The following is an 18,117-nucleotide window of genomic DNA, read 5'->3' as shown; positions in this document are numbered from 1 at the left end:
CTTCTAATCCACAAAATCCTCAAGATTTCCATATAGAGCCAGTCTTAGAAAGTTACATTTAATGCTAAATGTATATAAGTATTTGTTTAATTAGAATAGAATACAGTGTAAGTTTAGTAAGGCATGCATTATTCTTTATCCCCATAAGCTAACTTATTAATGGAATATTCTTAGTACTCGGCTATATATTTGATATGACTATAGAATAATCCATCCATCCATTATCCCACCGCAGGGCACACACACACCAAGGACAATTTAGGATCGCCAATGCACCTAACCTGCATGTCTTTGGACTGTGGGAGGAAACCGGAGTACCCGGAGGAAACCCACACAGACACGGGGAGAACATGCAAACTCCACACAGGGAGGACCCTGGAAGCGAACCCATGTCTCCTAACTTAGAGGCAGCAGCACTACCACTGTGCCACCATGCCACCTCTATAGAATAATCTCAGATTATTAAACATTGTGGTTGTCCAAGGTAATGACAGGTTGTGACAAATTAAATGTTGGGGCACCAACTTGGCCATTCCCATTTGCTTCAAAACAAATTTAAAGAAAACAAATGCACAATGGCACCAAAACCTCAACAAACGGCAGTGTCCTTCAAGCTTGGGGTAAAGTAATCTCGTTTTTCAGTAATGGAGGAGCTCTCTCTCTTTGCTATCTCCGTCATGAAGTGACACCTCCTTCCAGGCAGTCATGCTTTTATGGCCCAGAGACTGGGAGGAGCAAAGTCAGTTGCCCTCACTGGGCAGTTTGTTGATACTGTGAGAGAAAAGGAAGACCACATAGTTACCGGCAGTGCCCCCTCCCGGCCTGGGGTGGAACAACATACCTGGGAGGAACTTGGAGGGTGACCCTCTGACACACATACGTCACAACAGTTAGATAGAAACATGAACCGTTTGATTAGATTGAAAGGCACAGGAGCATTTAGGTTTCTGACAATATACCATAGCACATGTGAAACTTAATGAAGTGTAACTAAAATACTTAAACACAAACATCACAGGCAAGAAATGTTCTTTTTGTGTTTTGTGTGAACTACTTGCTTTTTCTTTCACTCAGTCTTTTAAAATGAAGGCACTTGGACTTTGGATTTTTTTATATTCTCATCATACTTAATGCTCAAATCTTTCCAGTAGCTGTATTTAAAATTATTTTAGAAAGCTTTACAAATGCAGCTATAATCACCACTGTGTAAAATACTGTCATGGCTGAATTTTGAGAGCAAATCAGTTTTGTTTCTATTTAGAAATTAAAAGGCATCAAACATAGTGCACATGTTGAGCACAGTGTGCCACACATCTTTGTACCACTCCATGCATCACACAAAACAGTTAAATACTGGGTCTTGAGTTACTTTTGTATTTAATGGAAATGGGTTGCAGATTGTTTGTGAAGTGTTTCATGATGGATTTAATACAGAAATTGAAGACAGTCTTTTATTACCAGGCAATTGTCCACAATTCTCCAAAGAGGATGACGATTGGCAACAATTCCACAGTGGGACGAGCAATGAGCCTTTTAGTGCCTCATAGACACTAAAAAAGTTTCTTAAAGACACTAAAAAGGGCACGAGTGGGTCGCGACAAGAAAAAGTTAAAGAAACCCAGCCAGGCAAAACTCACAGTAAATTGTAAGTTATTAAGTGTGATTGAATGTTTTAAAATGATGCGCGTCATCATACTCTTAGTTAAAACATTAAGGCAACATTATAGACTATTCCTTTTTCTTGTGATTACATTTTTATTGAAATCACATAATGCTAGAAAACAGAAAAGAATAAAACTGCACTGATTGTAACATAGTAGGAAAGCAACCTCAGTCCACCCAAAGTCTCTGCTTCCTGCCATCCAAATACAGCCCAGTATATCCATTACAGCCCTGCTGAAGATGAAGCAGTGGCCTATACAAATTCAGCAGTGACCAGATGGCTCCAGACTCCAAACTAATTGTACTATATCTCCTCATTTTTCAATATAGACACCAGATGCCCCATTGAATGTCACTGCAGAAAAGCTCCAGTAGAGACATATTAAAAAAGAGAAACAGAGAGAGATGGTGAGAGGTTACTGCTATCTTAGTGCCAATCGTCCCTAAGGTGAATAACCTCTGCTGGATCAGTTTAGACTACTGTTAGTTCTCATTCTGACAGGAACGTACTTACTCCACAGATGTCAGTGTGAAGCATATTGCTGTCCGGCATGTCATTCATTCTTTTTCCGAATCCCATTATTATAACATTATGATACCAGTTCACAGGAGGGTGAGAGACCCTGTTCTGGCACAATAGAGAGACATAGCCGAAGAATAGGAGCCAGTCCAACACAGAGTTAATAAATCAGTAAAGAATATTTGTGTTGAATTTGTTTTCAACTAATTATACTTGGAATACATTAAAACAAATTGCATGTGATATTCAATGAAAAATAACTGTGTATCGTTTTCCAGAATCTTATTCATACAGCATAATTCTAACTAAGTGTTCAATTAGTAATAGAAAATTAGGAAAAGAATAAAAAGTACTTAAAAGGTTACTATGTGTAGAGACAATGGAGGTATATACTTCGAGAAACTCAGACGCTTTAGTACTGCTGTTGATGCTTGAGGAATTTCTTTAAGACTATATTAGGATGTTGGACTGTCTATGACACCGTCACGCAGCAGTTCCTTCTTGCCACCCTCTCTGACCTTGGTATCGCTGGCACTGTCCTCAGGTTTTTTGAGTCCTACCATGTGCCCTGGCAAGGAGAAATGACAAGGGTTCCCCAAGGATGAGTGCTGGGCCCTCTCCTGTTCTCTATAAACCTCCTCACTAAGTCCTATAATCCTGTTTCATGGTTTCTGTTATCAGTGCTATGATCATGATACAGAGCTGTACATGTTGTTTCCTCCAAAGAGTCCACACATTATCACCTAGAAAATCTACATTTCTAATTTATAATGCCAACTGAAAGAACACCACCTCCAACTCAGCCTGTCAAAGACGGATCTTTTTGTTATCGCAGATTATCTGTCTATTCAGCACTCTGTTCAGCTTTGCTCATTATCCCTAACACCCGCCAAGTCTGTACAACCTTGGGATGGTAACCAATGAGCAGTGACAATCTCTCAGTCTCGCAGATTCACTCTATACAACATCTGCAACATCAGACCGTATATGACAGAGTATGCAGCATGACCCCTGGCCCAGGCTTTGGTTTTGTCACATCTGTAACTCTCAGCTAACAGGAGTACCAACATGTGTCACCAAACCATTGATTCAAAATGCAGAGGCACTTATAGTGTTCAACCAGCCGACACACATCACTCCTCTTTTCAGACCACTACGTTGACACTTGGTAGTGGCGTGTATTAAGTTCAGATCTTGATGCTTGCTTGTAGCGGGGCTACATAATAATAAGTATTTGTGTTTTTTTGGTCTGTGCTGAGTGTGTTTTGTTTTTATTGTCCCGTTTGCTGTACTATATGTATGTATCAGTAAATCTTGTCTCCGTAAGTGAAAAGGGAAAGGATGATGAAGGGAGACCGCAATCCAAGATGGAAATCACCTGTTAAATCCACCAGTTACATCCAGGACATTGTGTATTTAAACAAGAGGAGCAAAAGGCAAAGGAAGGAAGAAGGAAAGGAGAGAGAGAGAGAGAGAGAGAGAAGGAAAAGAGTAAGAATCATTTATACATCCATATTTCATCTCATTTCCATTCATCGTACAATTCCATTACTTGCTTAAGAAGGATCCAGACCATTATCACGACTGCCAGCACTGAGAATCCCCAGGGTTTGGATACATATCAACCATTGCTGAGGACACTTACGGGAAGGTTGTTTTTTGTATTGTCGGGGTGAAGAAATATTTCACATCAGCCAATATTCAACTGTTACCGGACTTTATTAACTTTTGGACTCATTTATCACTTTCATTTCCATTACCATTTATCATTCATCTGTGTTTGTGGTTTCATGGGGCAAGGTAGGGTTTTGTAAATATTGTGTTTTCATTTAATAATTATTCATTAGTGTCATTGGGTTAGTGGTGGTTTGTGTGCACATATATATATATATATATATATATATATATATATATATATATATATATAATTGAATATTTGTCTGTCTTCATGTGTATTTATATTTATCATTGTCAATATATCCATTTTGATTTTACATATCCATCTACTGTTTTCTGGTTATTTCATCGTGTCTGGAAAATTAAGACAATCTGTAAGGAGTACGGCTTGTTATCATTTCGAGAGTCTTCAAGCTATTTCAAGGAAATATTCTTGGTAGTGTAGTGGCCGGTCTGGGTAAGGGGTTGGCAGTTACATGCTAACAGAGAATTCAATGGGTCAATACCTATTGTGGCAGATGGCCGGGACTGATGCCTGGTCGGGACGCCCCTTTGACTCTGGATCCGGGGGAGTAGTCATGGGATGCACACTACGTCCCTTGGAACACTTGTTGGCAACCCCCCTGGGTTAGGCATTGGGGCCAATATTTTGGAACATCGGAGCTCACTCCTGTTGGGCTCCATGGCCACTGTCAGGGGGAGCTGCACGGCCTGACGAGCCCATCTTGGGCGGGAACGCAGCCACACCGGAGGTGCAGCCAGAAGTAGGTCAACGAGCACTTCCGGGAGGGCTATAAAAGGAGCCAAAAGTCACCACTCCGGGCACCAGAGTCGGGAGGAGGAGGAGGACAAAGCTGCCTGGGAGGAGTGAAGGAAGAGGAGTGATTTTTGGGTGTTTGGTGTTTTCTTTGGTGGTTTTTTGGGACTGTGTTGGGCCTGTGGGACACGAGGAAGACATGCCCCACGGCTGAAGAAAAATGAAAAACCTTATTGTTTCATTTATATACGTGCCTCTGCTGTAAGTCTGTGTCGGGTCAATGCCTATATAGCGCCTTTGCAACACTATATATATATATATATATATATATAGAGAGAGAGAGAGAGACATTTATGAGGTCTTCTTCTCTTTCTCAAATACCCTGGCATGCTAATGAACAATGTCTGGTGATTCCTCCTCTGTTTGGCATCACATTTCTGTCAAGACTCCTTTCAAGAGTCAACAAGCTGCCCACCTCCATTCGAACTTCTGACTCCCTCAATGTGTTTAAGAAGCGTTTGAAGACTCTCTTGTTCTGTGATTTTCTGTCTAAGTGATATCAGTTATTAGATTTTTGTTTTAGGTATTGTAACTATTTTTTTGATCAATTCTATAACCTTGTCCTGTAACAATTCTTCCCAAACAGTCCCTCCAGTCTGTTTTCTTGATTATGTTGATCTCTTTTGTAAGTGGCATTGGATAAAATTGTCTGCTAAGTAAATAACTGTAAACATAAAAGAAAAAACTAAATTCTAATTCAGGCAAAAGGGAATTAAGGGACTTAAGAATGAATCTTAAATGCTGTAAGACATCAGGGTTAATTCCCAAATTGATATAATATGATATGAGGTATTGTGGATCAAATGTAATAATTTTGAGCTAGCAGGACTATCACATGAAAATACTAAACTGACAGTCATTTTCTTAGACAACAAACAGACGGGGGTCTGGAATACCAGGATGTCGCAGAGAAAATCATAGCCTTTAATGCAAAATGCAGAGATCAAAGTCAAAGGAATCAAACACTACAGTCTCCCCTGACCACCACCATCTTTTAAATGTGAGTTTAATGACATCAGATTGATCAACAAAGCGATTGCATAACTGGCAACCAATGCTGTTGGTGCAAATAAGTATGGCCATGCCCTGGCTGAAAAACAGCCCTTAGGAATGGAAAAAATCAAAAAAGAGATCTTCTTAATATCTGTTTTGGTTTCATTCCTAAACAACAATGAGATCAAAAAGAAATAAAATGGAGGTATTTTCTTTTGTCTTCAAACCTTGACGTTGTGGTTTCAAATCCTTCTAGTGGCAAAATGTGGCCATGAACAAGGCACTTCATCTGCCTGTGGTTCAAATAGTAAAACAAAGGAAATATAACCAACCGTATCTTAGATGTTGTAAGTCACATTGAATAAAGGCATCTATCCAATAATAAGTAAAAAAAAAAAAAAAATGAAGTCTTGAAAGAGCTTAAAACAAGATCTCACCGAAATAGACTATGCTTTTCAAACCAAATTCTCAATTTTCACTCCTTTTACCTCTGTTGTTTTCTTTTTGGTCTAAAGGTATTCATACTATGGAATTTTAGGAGAACTATTTGTGGCAAACTTGATTCTTAAGTGAAACAAATGAGAATCTCTTTTAAGTCTCACAAGGCATCACATATTGAGAAGAAAATTTGTAACAGCAGCCGCAACAAGGAAAATTAAACCACAGAACAGCAAACCAAGGATGCTACCATCAGATACTTAAAAATAAATAATAATGAGAAAAATAAGGCCGCACAAAGCCATATAAAAATACATTATTTAAGTCAAAAATCTCATAATAGCCCCACTGTGTCAACCAAATATATAAAAAAGAACATTGTGATACTGAGAGCCAAGTTTATGTATTCACTAACACAGCATGGATTGATTTGTTTAGTTTCCACCATAAAATATAGAGTTCTAAATTCATTTCTATGAACATCTGCTTCTGTTATTTACAAAATGATATTTGTCAGGTATGTGGCTGTGCGTGTGTATGGTGCTTGAACGAGACTGTTTCATGTAAATTTATAAATGGTCTGACCTCAGTTAAATATTACAAGCAGCATGCCACAGTTCATTTCCTCAGACAGGTTTTCATTTGCAGGCTGACTAATACGGGCTTTTTTAGGTAATGGTGCAATTTGCATACTGAAAGCAAGACAACATATTAAGTTTGTAAAGCAAAGCTGGGCTCTTTGTCTTGGCTGATTATTGGTCTCCGCCTCGTGCTCAGTGATAGATTGGATAATTTAACTTGTTTTGTGGCACACTTTTTGTGCAAGCAGTACATTTTGATGGGATTTATTAGTGTAAGCCAGTTATTATGTTTAAAGAAGTTAATGATGGCATAAAGAAAGTAATGACAGATATTTGCTGATTGTTTTTTTTTTTTTGTTAAAGCATGTTAAAGGTATAACAATATATTTCTGCAGAGGAAGAGGACCACTGAAGTACACATCTGATGTGATAAATGCTGCAATGGTGATATCTGAGGCTGGTGGCCGAATGGACATCCTGGCTCGACAGATTGCTCATCAGGTATGAGGAATGAAAAAAAAATGTTATTTATTTAGCATTTTATATGGTAGCCAACCCAAAGTGTAATAGATTTTTCTGCTAATTAACTGTTTACCTTAATTTTAATTGATGCACAACTTAAGACTCAGACCCCTTAATTATTTCTTTTTTCCTTAATTAGCAACCAAACAATATTAAGACACAACATGGACCAACACATAAACAACAACCTGCGTCCATCACACAATAACTAAAAATAAAGAATGGTGAAGGCCTCAGTAATGTTGATCTGCTCAGGTCCACAAAACATTTTGACAGTGCTCTTAAAAAAGAAAATCAAAAGTTTTGGAAAAGTCTGCCATGGCAGAATGAGCACCATGGAATTAAATAATGGGGTTAATTAGCAACGAGAATTGGCTTCAAGTTAAGTAACTGAAGGAAGGTTGGAGTTTGAGGCCCTAACTTAGTTGGTCATCTGTTGGCTCACGTCACATCAAGTTTATGTTTAGGTGCTGTTTAAAGAAAAAAGAATCAATTTAGCTGTCAGAGTCTCAAGAAAAGTCAATTAAAATAATTAAAATAAAGGGAAATAGTTAATTAGCAGCAAAAACTGGTCACTAATTAAGAAAAGAGTTAGAATGAAAACTGGCAGCCACAGTAGCTCTCCAGGACTGGAGTTGGAGACCCCTGCTCTAGACACTGTACAGTATTGTGCTGGAAAAAATACTTTATATGGTTTGAATCATGGGGCGTTTTAATTTTTGTCATTTATATAACTGATAGAATAGTGCATTCTTTAGAGAAAGATTAAACGTTTTAAGGTTTTTATCCAATATTTCTATTTGTTGTGCTCCATTCATCTTTCCAACCATTGTGTCAGAACCGTTGGTTCCTGTTGCTAAAAGTCAAGTTCACAGTATGGTGAGAGTGACAGGATTTAACTGGTGCCCAGGATTTCCTAGCACACGGCTTAGTATAACTAACAATAACTATCACATGCATACAGTACTTTCTTGGTACCGTTTTTAAGGCCATTTGAGAGTTACGATTCTTCATTCAGTCACAACTTCTTCTTTTCACTCCCTTGTTCAGAGTGATATCCAGATAACAACAGTGTGGTTGTATTTTCATATTTGTCACTTCTTTACAGTACACTTCAGAGAGACAGCAAAAGGCAAACAGAGGGTTAACACTGAACACTTTTTAAAGCAAAATATATGTATACATACCAAATTACATCAAATTGTTCATTTCATCAATCTGTTTAATCAATGTTCAAGTTCATGGGGAAAATTGGAATTGTAAGCATTAAATTAAAATAGTGCAGAATAATAGAAAGAAAAAAAACTACTTTTCACTTGTACCTCTAGATTATGTGCATACTTAACCAACATTAAAGTTTGTGTGACTTTTGCCAAAGGTGATGGACTTCATTTATCATATGAACACAAATGACGAGTGATGAACGGCTAGCTGTTCCATTCTGATCCTGATTTATCAGATATACATACAGCCTTGAGTTGGATGAGGTGGGTACAGGAAACAAGGGCATATATGCCTAGTTAGACCTGCTGATGCCTTTGTGGTGTGAAATGTGAATGCAGCAGTAATTATAATCAGCAAATGAAATATCAATGCTTTAAGTGGTGCTACAAATATACATACAGTATATGTATTACGATAAAGATTTGAGGTGCCACCCTGGTAACCCCATATAACTGAAAGATTTAAGGCAAAGAAAAACATGCAACAGTTGTGCAAATGTCTTCACAGATGCATGCTCATAACAGAACTGAACTAAGATGACACATCTGCTGGCTTTCAGGACTTCTGGCAGGAAAAGGTGGGTCCAGGTGGACAGACAGTGGTAGTAAAGCTGTCAGTCTTCTCATCTGCAGAGGGAGGAAGAGACACAACATTATAACACAGAGCCAACCCCTGAAGTGGCAAATTATTAGAATTACCAGAGCCCTTAAATCATCCCCTATGCACACACGTGTGACAATATATGCATATAATATACACCAGGGGTACGCAACGTCGGTCCTGAAGGGCCACGGTGACTGCAGGTTTTCATTACAGCCCATTTGCTTAATCAGAAACCAATCCTTGCCTATCTCAGTCCTTAATTTAATTTTATTGCTTATTACTCTGCAATGTCATGTTCTGATATCGTAGAGTTTTTTTTCTTTCTAAGGATATCATCTAAATGATTTGAAGCCTTATGTGGATCATTTTCAGTCTGTTACATTTTTCTCTGTTTTATTAAACCAAATAATGCATGATGAATATACACAGGTGTAAATGGAAACAAGTTAGATGGAGAACTCCTTTGTCATTTGCATCTTATTGCTAATAAGGAGCCATGAAAAGAGTGAATGCAGCTTTTTAAGAATGAAATCATCAATTAAAGGTGGGGAACCTTAACAAACAAGAGCACTAAAATGAAGCATCAAAATATCACTTGAACAACAAGTGCTTCAACAGCAATAATTGACTTCTCATTAAGAAACTGGATTGGAACAAAAACCTCCAGGACCAAAGTTGCCTACCCCTGATATGCACCAATCAGCATATCAACATTAAAACTACTGACAGGTGAAGTGAATAACATTGATTATTTCATTACAGTGGTGCCCGTCAAGGGGTGGGATAAATTAGGCAGCAACTGAACAGTTGGTTTTTGAAGGTGATGCATTGGAAGCAGGAAAAATGAACAAGTATAAGGATCTGAGTGACTTTGAATTGGGCCAGACTGTGATGGCTGGACAAATGGGTCAGAGAATCTCCAAAATGGCATTTGTTGGTGGGGGAGGGGCGGGGGGGGTGTTCCCTGGACACAGTGTTTAGTACCTGCTACAAGTGGTCCAAAGAAGGACAAGAGGTGAATTGGCATCAGAGTCATAAATGCTCATTGATGCATGTGAGAAGTGAAGGCTAGCCTGTCTGCTCTGATCCCACAGAAGAGCTACTATAGCACAAATGCTGTAAAATGTAATGCTGCCCATTACAGGAAAATGTCAGAACACACAATGCATTGTAGTAAGGTGTGTATGGGACTCTGTAGCCACAGACTGGTCAGAGTGTCCATGCTGGCCCCTGTCTACTGCTGAAGGCACCTATAATGGGCACATCAGACCTGGACCATGAAGCAATGGAAGAAGGGGACCTGAATCATGTTTTCTTTTAGAGCAAGTGGACGGCTCTGCGTATGTGTGTGCGTATCATTTACCTGGAGGTGAGATAGCAGTAGGATGCACTATGGCCAGAGGCAATACAATGCTATGGGCAATGTTTTGCTGGGAAACCTTGGGTCCTGGTTTTTACTTGATGTTATTTTGATACATAACACCCACCTAAAGATTATTTACAACAATGGCATTTCCTGATGGCAGTGACTAATGTGCCCTTCCAGATTTCAAAAATTGTTCAGGAATGGTTTGAGGAATGTGACAAAATGTTCAAGGTGTTAACTTCGCCTACAAATTCTCCACATCTCAATTTGATTGAGTATCTCTGGGATGTGCTGGAAAAACAAGTCTGATCCATGGAGGACCCGCCTCACACCCTACAGGACCTGCTGCTAACAACTTGGTGCCAGATACCACAGGACACCTTTGCGTCAGTGGGTCAGAGCTGTTTTGGTGACACAAGGTGAACCTGCACAATAGGGTTAGAAAATGACATGACGTGACATGCAGTAACAGTAACATATAACACACAGGTAGTAGTATTAAGAATAAAACATAAAAAACATTTAGTAGTAATACCAGGAATGAAAACAAAAAGAAACACAGCAGTAATGAATAATCTCTGGGCTCATTTGTTCATTCTGTTTCAATCAATTGTATCAAAACTACACAATAAACCTAAAGTAATACTAGTAAATAAAATCAACAATAAAATGAATAATAAGATATAAGCAATGAAAGCTAAAATACTATTACAATTCAGTGGTGTAAATATACTGCGATGGGTTGGCACCCTGCCCGGGATTGGTTTCTGCCTTGTGCCCTGTTTTGGCCGGGTTTTGGCTCCAGCAGACCCCCGTGACCCTGTGTTCGGATTCAGCGGGTTGGAAAATGGATGGATGAATGGATGGTGTAAATATACTATTTTAACTATTTTTTGAATGAAAATGCCTGATTCCAAGAATTGCTGCAGTTACCACATGGAAAATTGCTTTGAAGTGTCAACTCATCATATTCTGTTATAACAAATGTCATGTTAACTCCTTTAATAATTCCATGTGTCCTGAAATACGTTCTCCAATATAGCCTGTGCTGACTGCACAAGGTGGTTTAGCTTTTGAGGGGATTAAGAATCAGGAGACGCAGCTAAGACAAATTTTTCCAAGCAAAGGGTCCGTTCCAAAAAGACAAAGGGTTAAGCAAACAGTGCTCAGGACAGGTATCAAGAATCATAGTCCAGAAACAGTGCGAGTAAGGTCCGAAACCAAAGAAAAACACTTAACCAGAGCCAAAACATAAAATTGTAGTTACAATGCAGGGTAAAATTATTCATAACCAAGAATTCAGTAAGGTCTTTAGGGAGCATCTTGAAAATTGCATGGCTTCAACTCCATATGTTTATTATGCACCACACACTTCTGGTTGACTTTACCCAGCAACAGCAGCAGCATAGTGACTGTCAACAAATAACTCTCAAAATTGTGGTGCTCATATGAAAATAAAATGAGTGAGTTGGAGATTTTTATTTTTAATATTGTTAAAAATGCATCTAGTACAAACACAAATATTATCACAAGATTCCTTGACGTCAAAACCCCCTGAAGAAGGGGCCTGAGTTGCCTCGAAAGCTTGCATATTGTAATCTTTCTAGTTAGCCAGGTGTCATTTTGCTTAACTTCTCACCACATCCATAATGGCTAACACGGTACAACACCCTAGTACTACAAGCTCCCAAAACAAATGTTAGAGGCCAAAGAAAATTTATAAAATATCAAAACTAAAATTGTGATGGTGATATAGCCATGCCAATCTCAAATTTATGACCTCAACCTGATAGACAGCTTAAGAAATTTATAAGCCTCCTATCTCAAGATCAGCTGCATATTACAGCTTAGATGGTAAAGGTTTCAAACTTGGTATTTGTCAGCAGATCCATTGCTTTGATTGTTGGCTAGAAAAGCATTTAATCACTAACATTAATGGCTACATCTCAGTACCATAACAACACAGAAAAGCAAGGTTTGTTTTATTTAACAGCTTTCTTTCTCCAAGTACCCAATCACCACACAATCAGCTCAGTAACAGACATTAAGGAACATTGAAATATCTTCATAGTACATGTTTAATTATTCTATCCATCTGTCCTTCCAGTGTCGCGCCAGCCCCAGCAAGAATACAGCGAGAGGCAGGAACAATCCCTGAACGGGCGCCAGCTCCTTGCTAGTGCTACGACACCATGTCCTCACATTTTTAATTATTAACAATATAGACTATTTAAATGAAGTTAATAATATAATAAACACATTTTGCTGTATTTCATCTTAAAAATGATATCGTCATCATATGTAAATAAACACTTTATAAAGTGCCGCAGATTGTTTAATAATATATCTGTATCGCAAATTTACAGTAAGGTAATTGTACTAATAAGTACAAACAGTTCTACAAGGAGTACATGATGGACTGATTGAGTGCATTTATAGTTCTTGGGATGAAACTGTTTCTGAATTGCGAGGTCTGTACAAGAAAGGCTCTGAAGCGTTTGCTGTATGAGAGCAGTTCAAATAGGCAGCATGGCTGAGGCAGTGTGTGCTATATACCGATAATTCTCTTTCCAATCAGCTGCTGTAGAGCTGTGATTCCACACTCAGATACAGTAATATAAATACTCCGAGTGGTACAGTGAGAGTAATATGGAAAAAGATCATCCACTGTGGCAACCCCTAACGGGAGCAGCTGAAAGAAGAAGAAGAAGAAGAAGGTGCAGTGAGAGTAACACTACTAAAGCAGCTATGGTATTTGGAATAGTTTGGCAATTCCATGGACCAATATATTATTACAGGTTAATTACAATCAGATGCCTCAAACTAATAAACGATATGAGGTTAATTTCAGTGTATATGATAAAGCCGCGTCAGGGATGTGGATCTAAAAAAGAAAGCGAAACCATACTGGAACAAAAGCTCTGCAGTTTTCAAAACTGAGCGATGAACTTGCATACGCCAAGGATTGAGCTAGCATGAAAATGTGCGTGGCTTTACGCCGTTTTATACATCGTGATGTGAGCGTGGAAACGGGAGTATGCAACATTTTTGTGCGTACGCACCGTTTATACATGAGGCCCCAGATCACTAACCTTATTTATTTATTTATTGCTGTCCCAAGACATCCACTGCATAGTATAACAACACCCATTATGGTATCATAGAGCAGCTATGGCTCACAGTGGCAAAGTCAAATCCAAGCCCAGTGACTGATTCTGTGCAGTTTGCATGTTCTCTCTGCGTATAATGTACATGGGGATATCTCCTGCTTTTCTGTTCCCCTCCCCATAAAGGTTTATTTATCATTTCAGGTATACATGAGCAACATTTTTTCACAGGTCTGGTAATATTTGTAGTATTTTAGTGGTTAAGCTGTGCTCAACAAGAGGGTGAAGTGAGTGGTAACGGTAAGGGCAAAGTAAAATATACAGGCATTGAAATAGTGAATGCTCTAAATTTGAATTTTTCTGAAGTTTTCACATGTGAAGAAAATGATCACCTTTAGCAGTCACAGGGACTATCAGAGAGGTGCTTGGTGATTTGAAAATCATAGGGGTAGACAAGTGCAGGTAGATTATACAGGTTGAAGTCAAACCAATCCCTCAGATAAAATAATTTTTATGTTAGTGTGCTTAAGGAGGTTATTGAGTACACACATAAACCCTTGACTTCATTTTTTAAAAATCACTGAATGCTGTGGAAACTTTTACAGATTCAAAGGTAGGAAATGTTATTCCATCATATAGAAAAGATAATCAGTCCAACCAAATAACTTTAGGCTTGTATGCTTAACATGCATTATAGGAAAATTAATGCAAGCAATTATTAAGGAACTGCAGTGGGCTGGTGCCCTGCCTGGAGTCTGTTTCCTGCCTTGCACCCTGTGTTCGCTGGGATTGGCTCCAGCAGACCCCCGTGACCCTGTAGTTACGATATAGCAGGTTGGATAATGGATGGATGGATGGAATTATTAAGGAAAAGATAATATACAGTCAAAATGGGTTTAGACTGGGAGACTCAGTTTCAAAAACATGTTGGATCAATAAAAGTATGATCAGAAAAATGTATATTACACTACTAGCTGTGCAAGCCCGTGCTGTAAAAAGCCCAGGGTCCTAGAAACTATTGAAATCATCAGAAAAAAAATCTAAATATAGAGATGTCAGGTAATTGAAAGGAACTACCCTGGTCATCTCTTTCCTAGGAGGATTCATTTTGCTGACGTGCTCGCATCGCTTGTGTATTAGCGGCAGGAGGAAAAGTAAAAGGGATACCATTTTGCCGATGTTAGCGGCTAAGTGACTTTGTCTTTCTTCTGAGGTTTCGCTTTGCTGACGAGCTGGCCTCGCTTTTGTTATTAGCGGCTAAGTGAGTTTTCGGTTTCCTTGGAGGTGGAGCCCTTACCCTGACTCCACCTCTCACTTCCGGGCCAAACAGACAGACACACTTCCACTCGTAGACGTTTATATTACACTATACGGGAGTTCAAGGTGCAGCTTGTAGATGGGTGCAAAATTAGCTTAAAGAGAGCAGGCAAAGGATTATGGTATGCAGAATATAATCAGAATTAAATAATGTTAAAATTTGTGTCTTTAAGTGGTTTTTATCTACTGTAGCTGCATTTACCAGCATGCTTCATGGGATTCTAGCCAAAAGCTTGATGCGTTGAAATGATTACACAGACAAAATATCTTCATTTTAAAAGCTTTAATAAAAGTAAAACAGTTAACACAAAAATAGAGAAAAGTTTGATATTGCAAAAAAAGAAAAGTTCAGTTTAAGGCTTATATCTTGTTTGTTTCTTTAAGCTCTCTCATACTGGTGAACTATTTCTAAATGGTCAGAAAACTGTATGCTTATCCCATGGTCATACTACTAATGGGTCTTTAAGTCCCTGCTAGCACTGGGACCTATTCTAAACAACAACTGAAACAATTAACACACTGTATCACATATATAGCAAGAAAGTTCTATTTCATAACTTACAGGGGGTAAAAGACTTTACCATTGTCTATGCCTATGAAAGAAAATTATATTCTATTCAGATTAAGTATATACTAATATAAGTTTAACTTAAAGCGTTAACTTTTTAAGATTGACTCTTACATCTTGGGGCGGATGGCCAGCAGCTCATCCCAGCCGGGACACCCCTGTGATGGAAGGATGGGAGAAGACAGCTTTTCCAGGTCACTACCTCCCCCAAAACACTAAATGGCAGCTTCCCTGGGATCTAGATGGCCATAGATTCCCGCAGGGCATCCCGGAACTTGGAGTTCAGTTGCGCAGCCCTGTTGGGTGCCGTGGGTGCCGCCAGGAGGAGCTGTTAAGGAACAGAAGGACTCATGCCATATTTATTGCCCGGAAGTACTCCCAGTACAGGAGTCCTGAAGTACTTTCGGGCTGAAGAAAAATCCAATTCTCCATCTGACCCAGAAGTGCTAGCAAGTCACATGAGTGGAAGAACAGAAGTACTTCCGGGTCAAGGACTATAGAAAGGACTGGTGGAGACCCAGCAAGTGAACTGGAGTCAGGACGAGTAAGACAGAGCTTGCTGGGAGGTGTGAAGGAGAGGATTATAGTGATTTACTGTGGATTACTTTTGTTTATTGGTGGCTGTGATGATGGAGGAGCAATATTTAAAGAAGAAAATATTAAATATCTTCTTAGTGCTTTTACCCTGTGTCTGCGTGTCTGTATGTTGAGTTTAAAGAGGAGACAGTGACCTCTAGTGTTCTTACAAACTACTATACACTGCTATTTTTGGTATACATAAATCATTCTGATAAGAATTTAAATAACACGCTGATTACATTTGAAGATGCAAGGACAAATATTGTAAACTCATCCAAACCATTACAAATGGACCAGGACAGATTTCACTCTTGGTCAGATGTGTGGCAGATGAAAATTATTTTAAGTAGCAACAACTACATCATTTATTTCTATAATGCATTTCCATACACATGACATAGCTCAAAGTGTTTCACAAGAGGTCAAAGAATCAGCTACATGTAAAGAATAAGAAATAAAAATTACATAAGAAAAATAATGCATAAATTATATGAAAACAATAAATAATGTATACTTACATAAAATAGATTCATAATTAAGAAAAACAGAGTCCTTAGACACAGAATTGTTTTGTTTTTTATCATTCTCTTAATAATGATAAGGTTAGTTGGCTTAGGTGGTCAGAAAATTTTTTTAAAGACTCCAGTTAAGCTGGGGAAAAAAAAAATCTGTAGGGTTTCCAGGCCAAAAGACCACCCAGTCCCTACTGGGCATTCTGCCTAACATACACATTCTTTATTGAATTTTTTTTATTAAGGCTTCGCCGTAGAGGAATCAACACAGTGGGTCTCATGGCAGGTTGGGGTATTCACTTTCATTCAAACATTCAACCATCATAAGTAGCTGCACAGGACTATGATCAGGTGGTGAGAACCAGACAAGAAAATAGAGAAAGGTAAAGATTGATAAAGCTATCAGATTCATTGAAGAGGATGATAATTCTGAGCATGCCTAATTAATTAAGGGTAGAATTAAATTGTAATCATGAAGAGGCCATATTAAATAACTTGGTTCTTAGGAATTGTTTTTAAAACGATTGTCAGTGTTAGCAAGAAAATGAAAGGCATGTAGAATGTAAATACGTTAGACTTAAATACATAATGGGGTGGTCTGAAATTTGCAAGTGCACCTTATGAGAAGAACTAAGGAGTCACAGTGGACTCTTCACTGTCCACCTCTAGACAATGTGCAGAAGTGATTAAGAAGGATAACAGGCCATAGATTATGTAGCCCGATGTGTGTAAAACAAGGGGTTGCTTAAGGTGCATAATGCGCTTGTGAGGCCCCATCTGAAATTTGAACTGTGTACAGTTTTCATCTCCATATTCCACTAAAGATATAGCAGCACTAGAGAAAGCCAAGAAGAGCCTGAGAAGTGTCAGCGATGAGGAGAGAGTAAAGGAGTTGATTTTTTATCAGTTTCAACAAAGAGGTGAAATGACTGAAGTGAAATTAGAATGGTGGATCATAGATAGATAGATAGATAGATAGATAGATAGATAGATAGATAGATAGATAGATAGATAGATAGATAGATAGATAGATAGATAGATACTTTATTAATCCCAAGGGGAAATTCACATACTCCAGCAACAGTATACGGATACAAAAAACAATATTAAATTAAAGAGTAATAAAAATGCAGATAAAAAAAGACAATAACTTTGAATGTTAACGTTTACCCACGCACCCCACCCCCCCCGGGTGGAATTGAAGAGTCGCATAGTTGGGGGGAGGAACGATCTTCTCAGTCTGTCAGTGGAGCAGGACATTGACAGCAGTCTGTCGCTGAAGCAGCTCCTCTGTCTGGAGATGATATTGTTCAGTGGCAGTGGATTCTCCATAATTGATAGGAGCCTGCTGAGCGTCCGTCACTCCGCCACAGATGTCAAACTGTCCAGCTCCATGCCTACAATAGAACCTGCTTTCCTCACCAGTTTGTCCAGGCGTGAGGCGTCCTTCTTCTTAATGCTGCCTCCCCAGCACACCACTGCGTAGAAGAGGGCACTCGCCACAACCGTCTGATGGAACATCTGCAGCATCTTATTGCAGATGTTGAAGGACGCCAGTCTTCTAAGGAAGTATATATTACTCTAAAATGAGTTTATCTTCAAGAACAGGGGTGTGCAACATTTTCACACAT

At 38.8% G+C, this 18,117-nt stretch overlaps 1 protein-coding gene across 1 annotated transcript in view; it reads left to right on the top strand.

Moving 5' to 3' along the window:
* LOC114645628 (catenin alpha-3-like) overlaps positions 1 to 18,117 on the top strand; it is a 1,052,567-nt gene that overhangs the window by 962,112 nt on the left and 72,338 nt on the right. The window contains exon 9 of the mRNA XM_028793457.2: positions 7,084 to 7,189. Coding sequence (XP_028649290.2) covers positions 7,084 to 7,189 — 106 coding nt within the window. The remainder of the gene's footprint in view (positions 1 to 7,083; positions 7,190 to 18,117) is intronic.

This window comes from Erpetoichthys calabaricus, chromosome 2 (genome assembly GCF_900747795.2).
Source record: "Erpetoichthys calabaricus chromosome 2, fErpCal1.3, whole genome shotgun sequence".
Lineage (NCBI taxonomy): Eukaryota > Metazoa > Chordata > Cladistia > Polypteriformes > Polypteridae > Erpetoichthys > Erpetoichthys calabaricus.
This window is presented reverse-complemented; position numbering and strand designations above follow the sequence as displayed.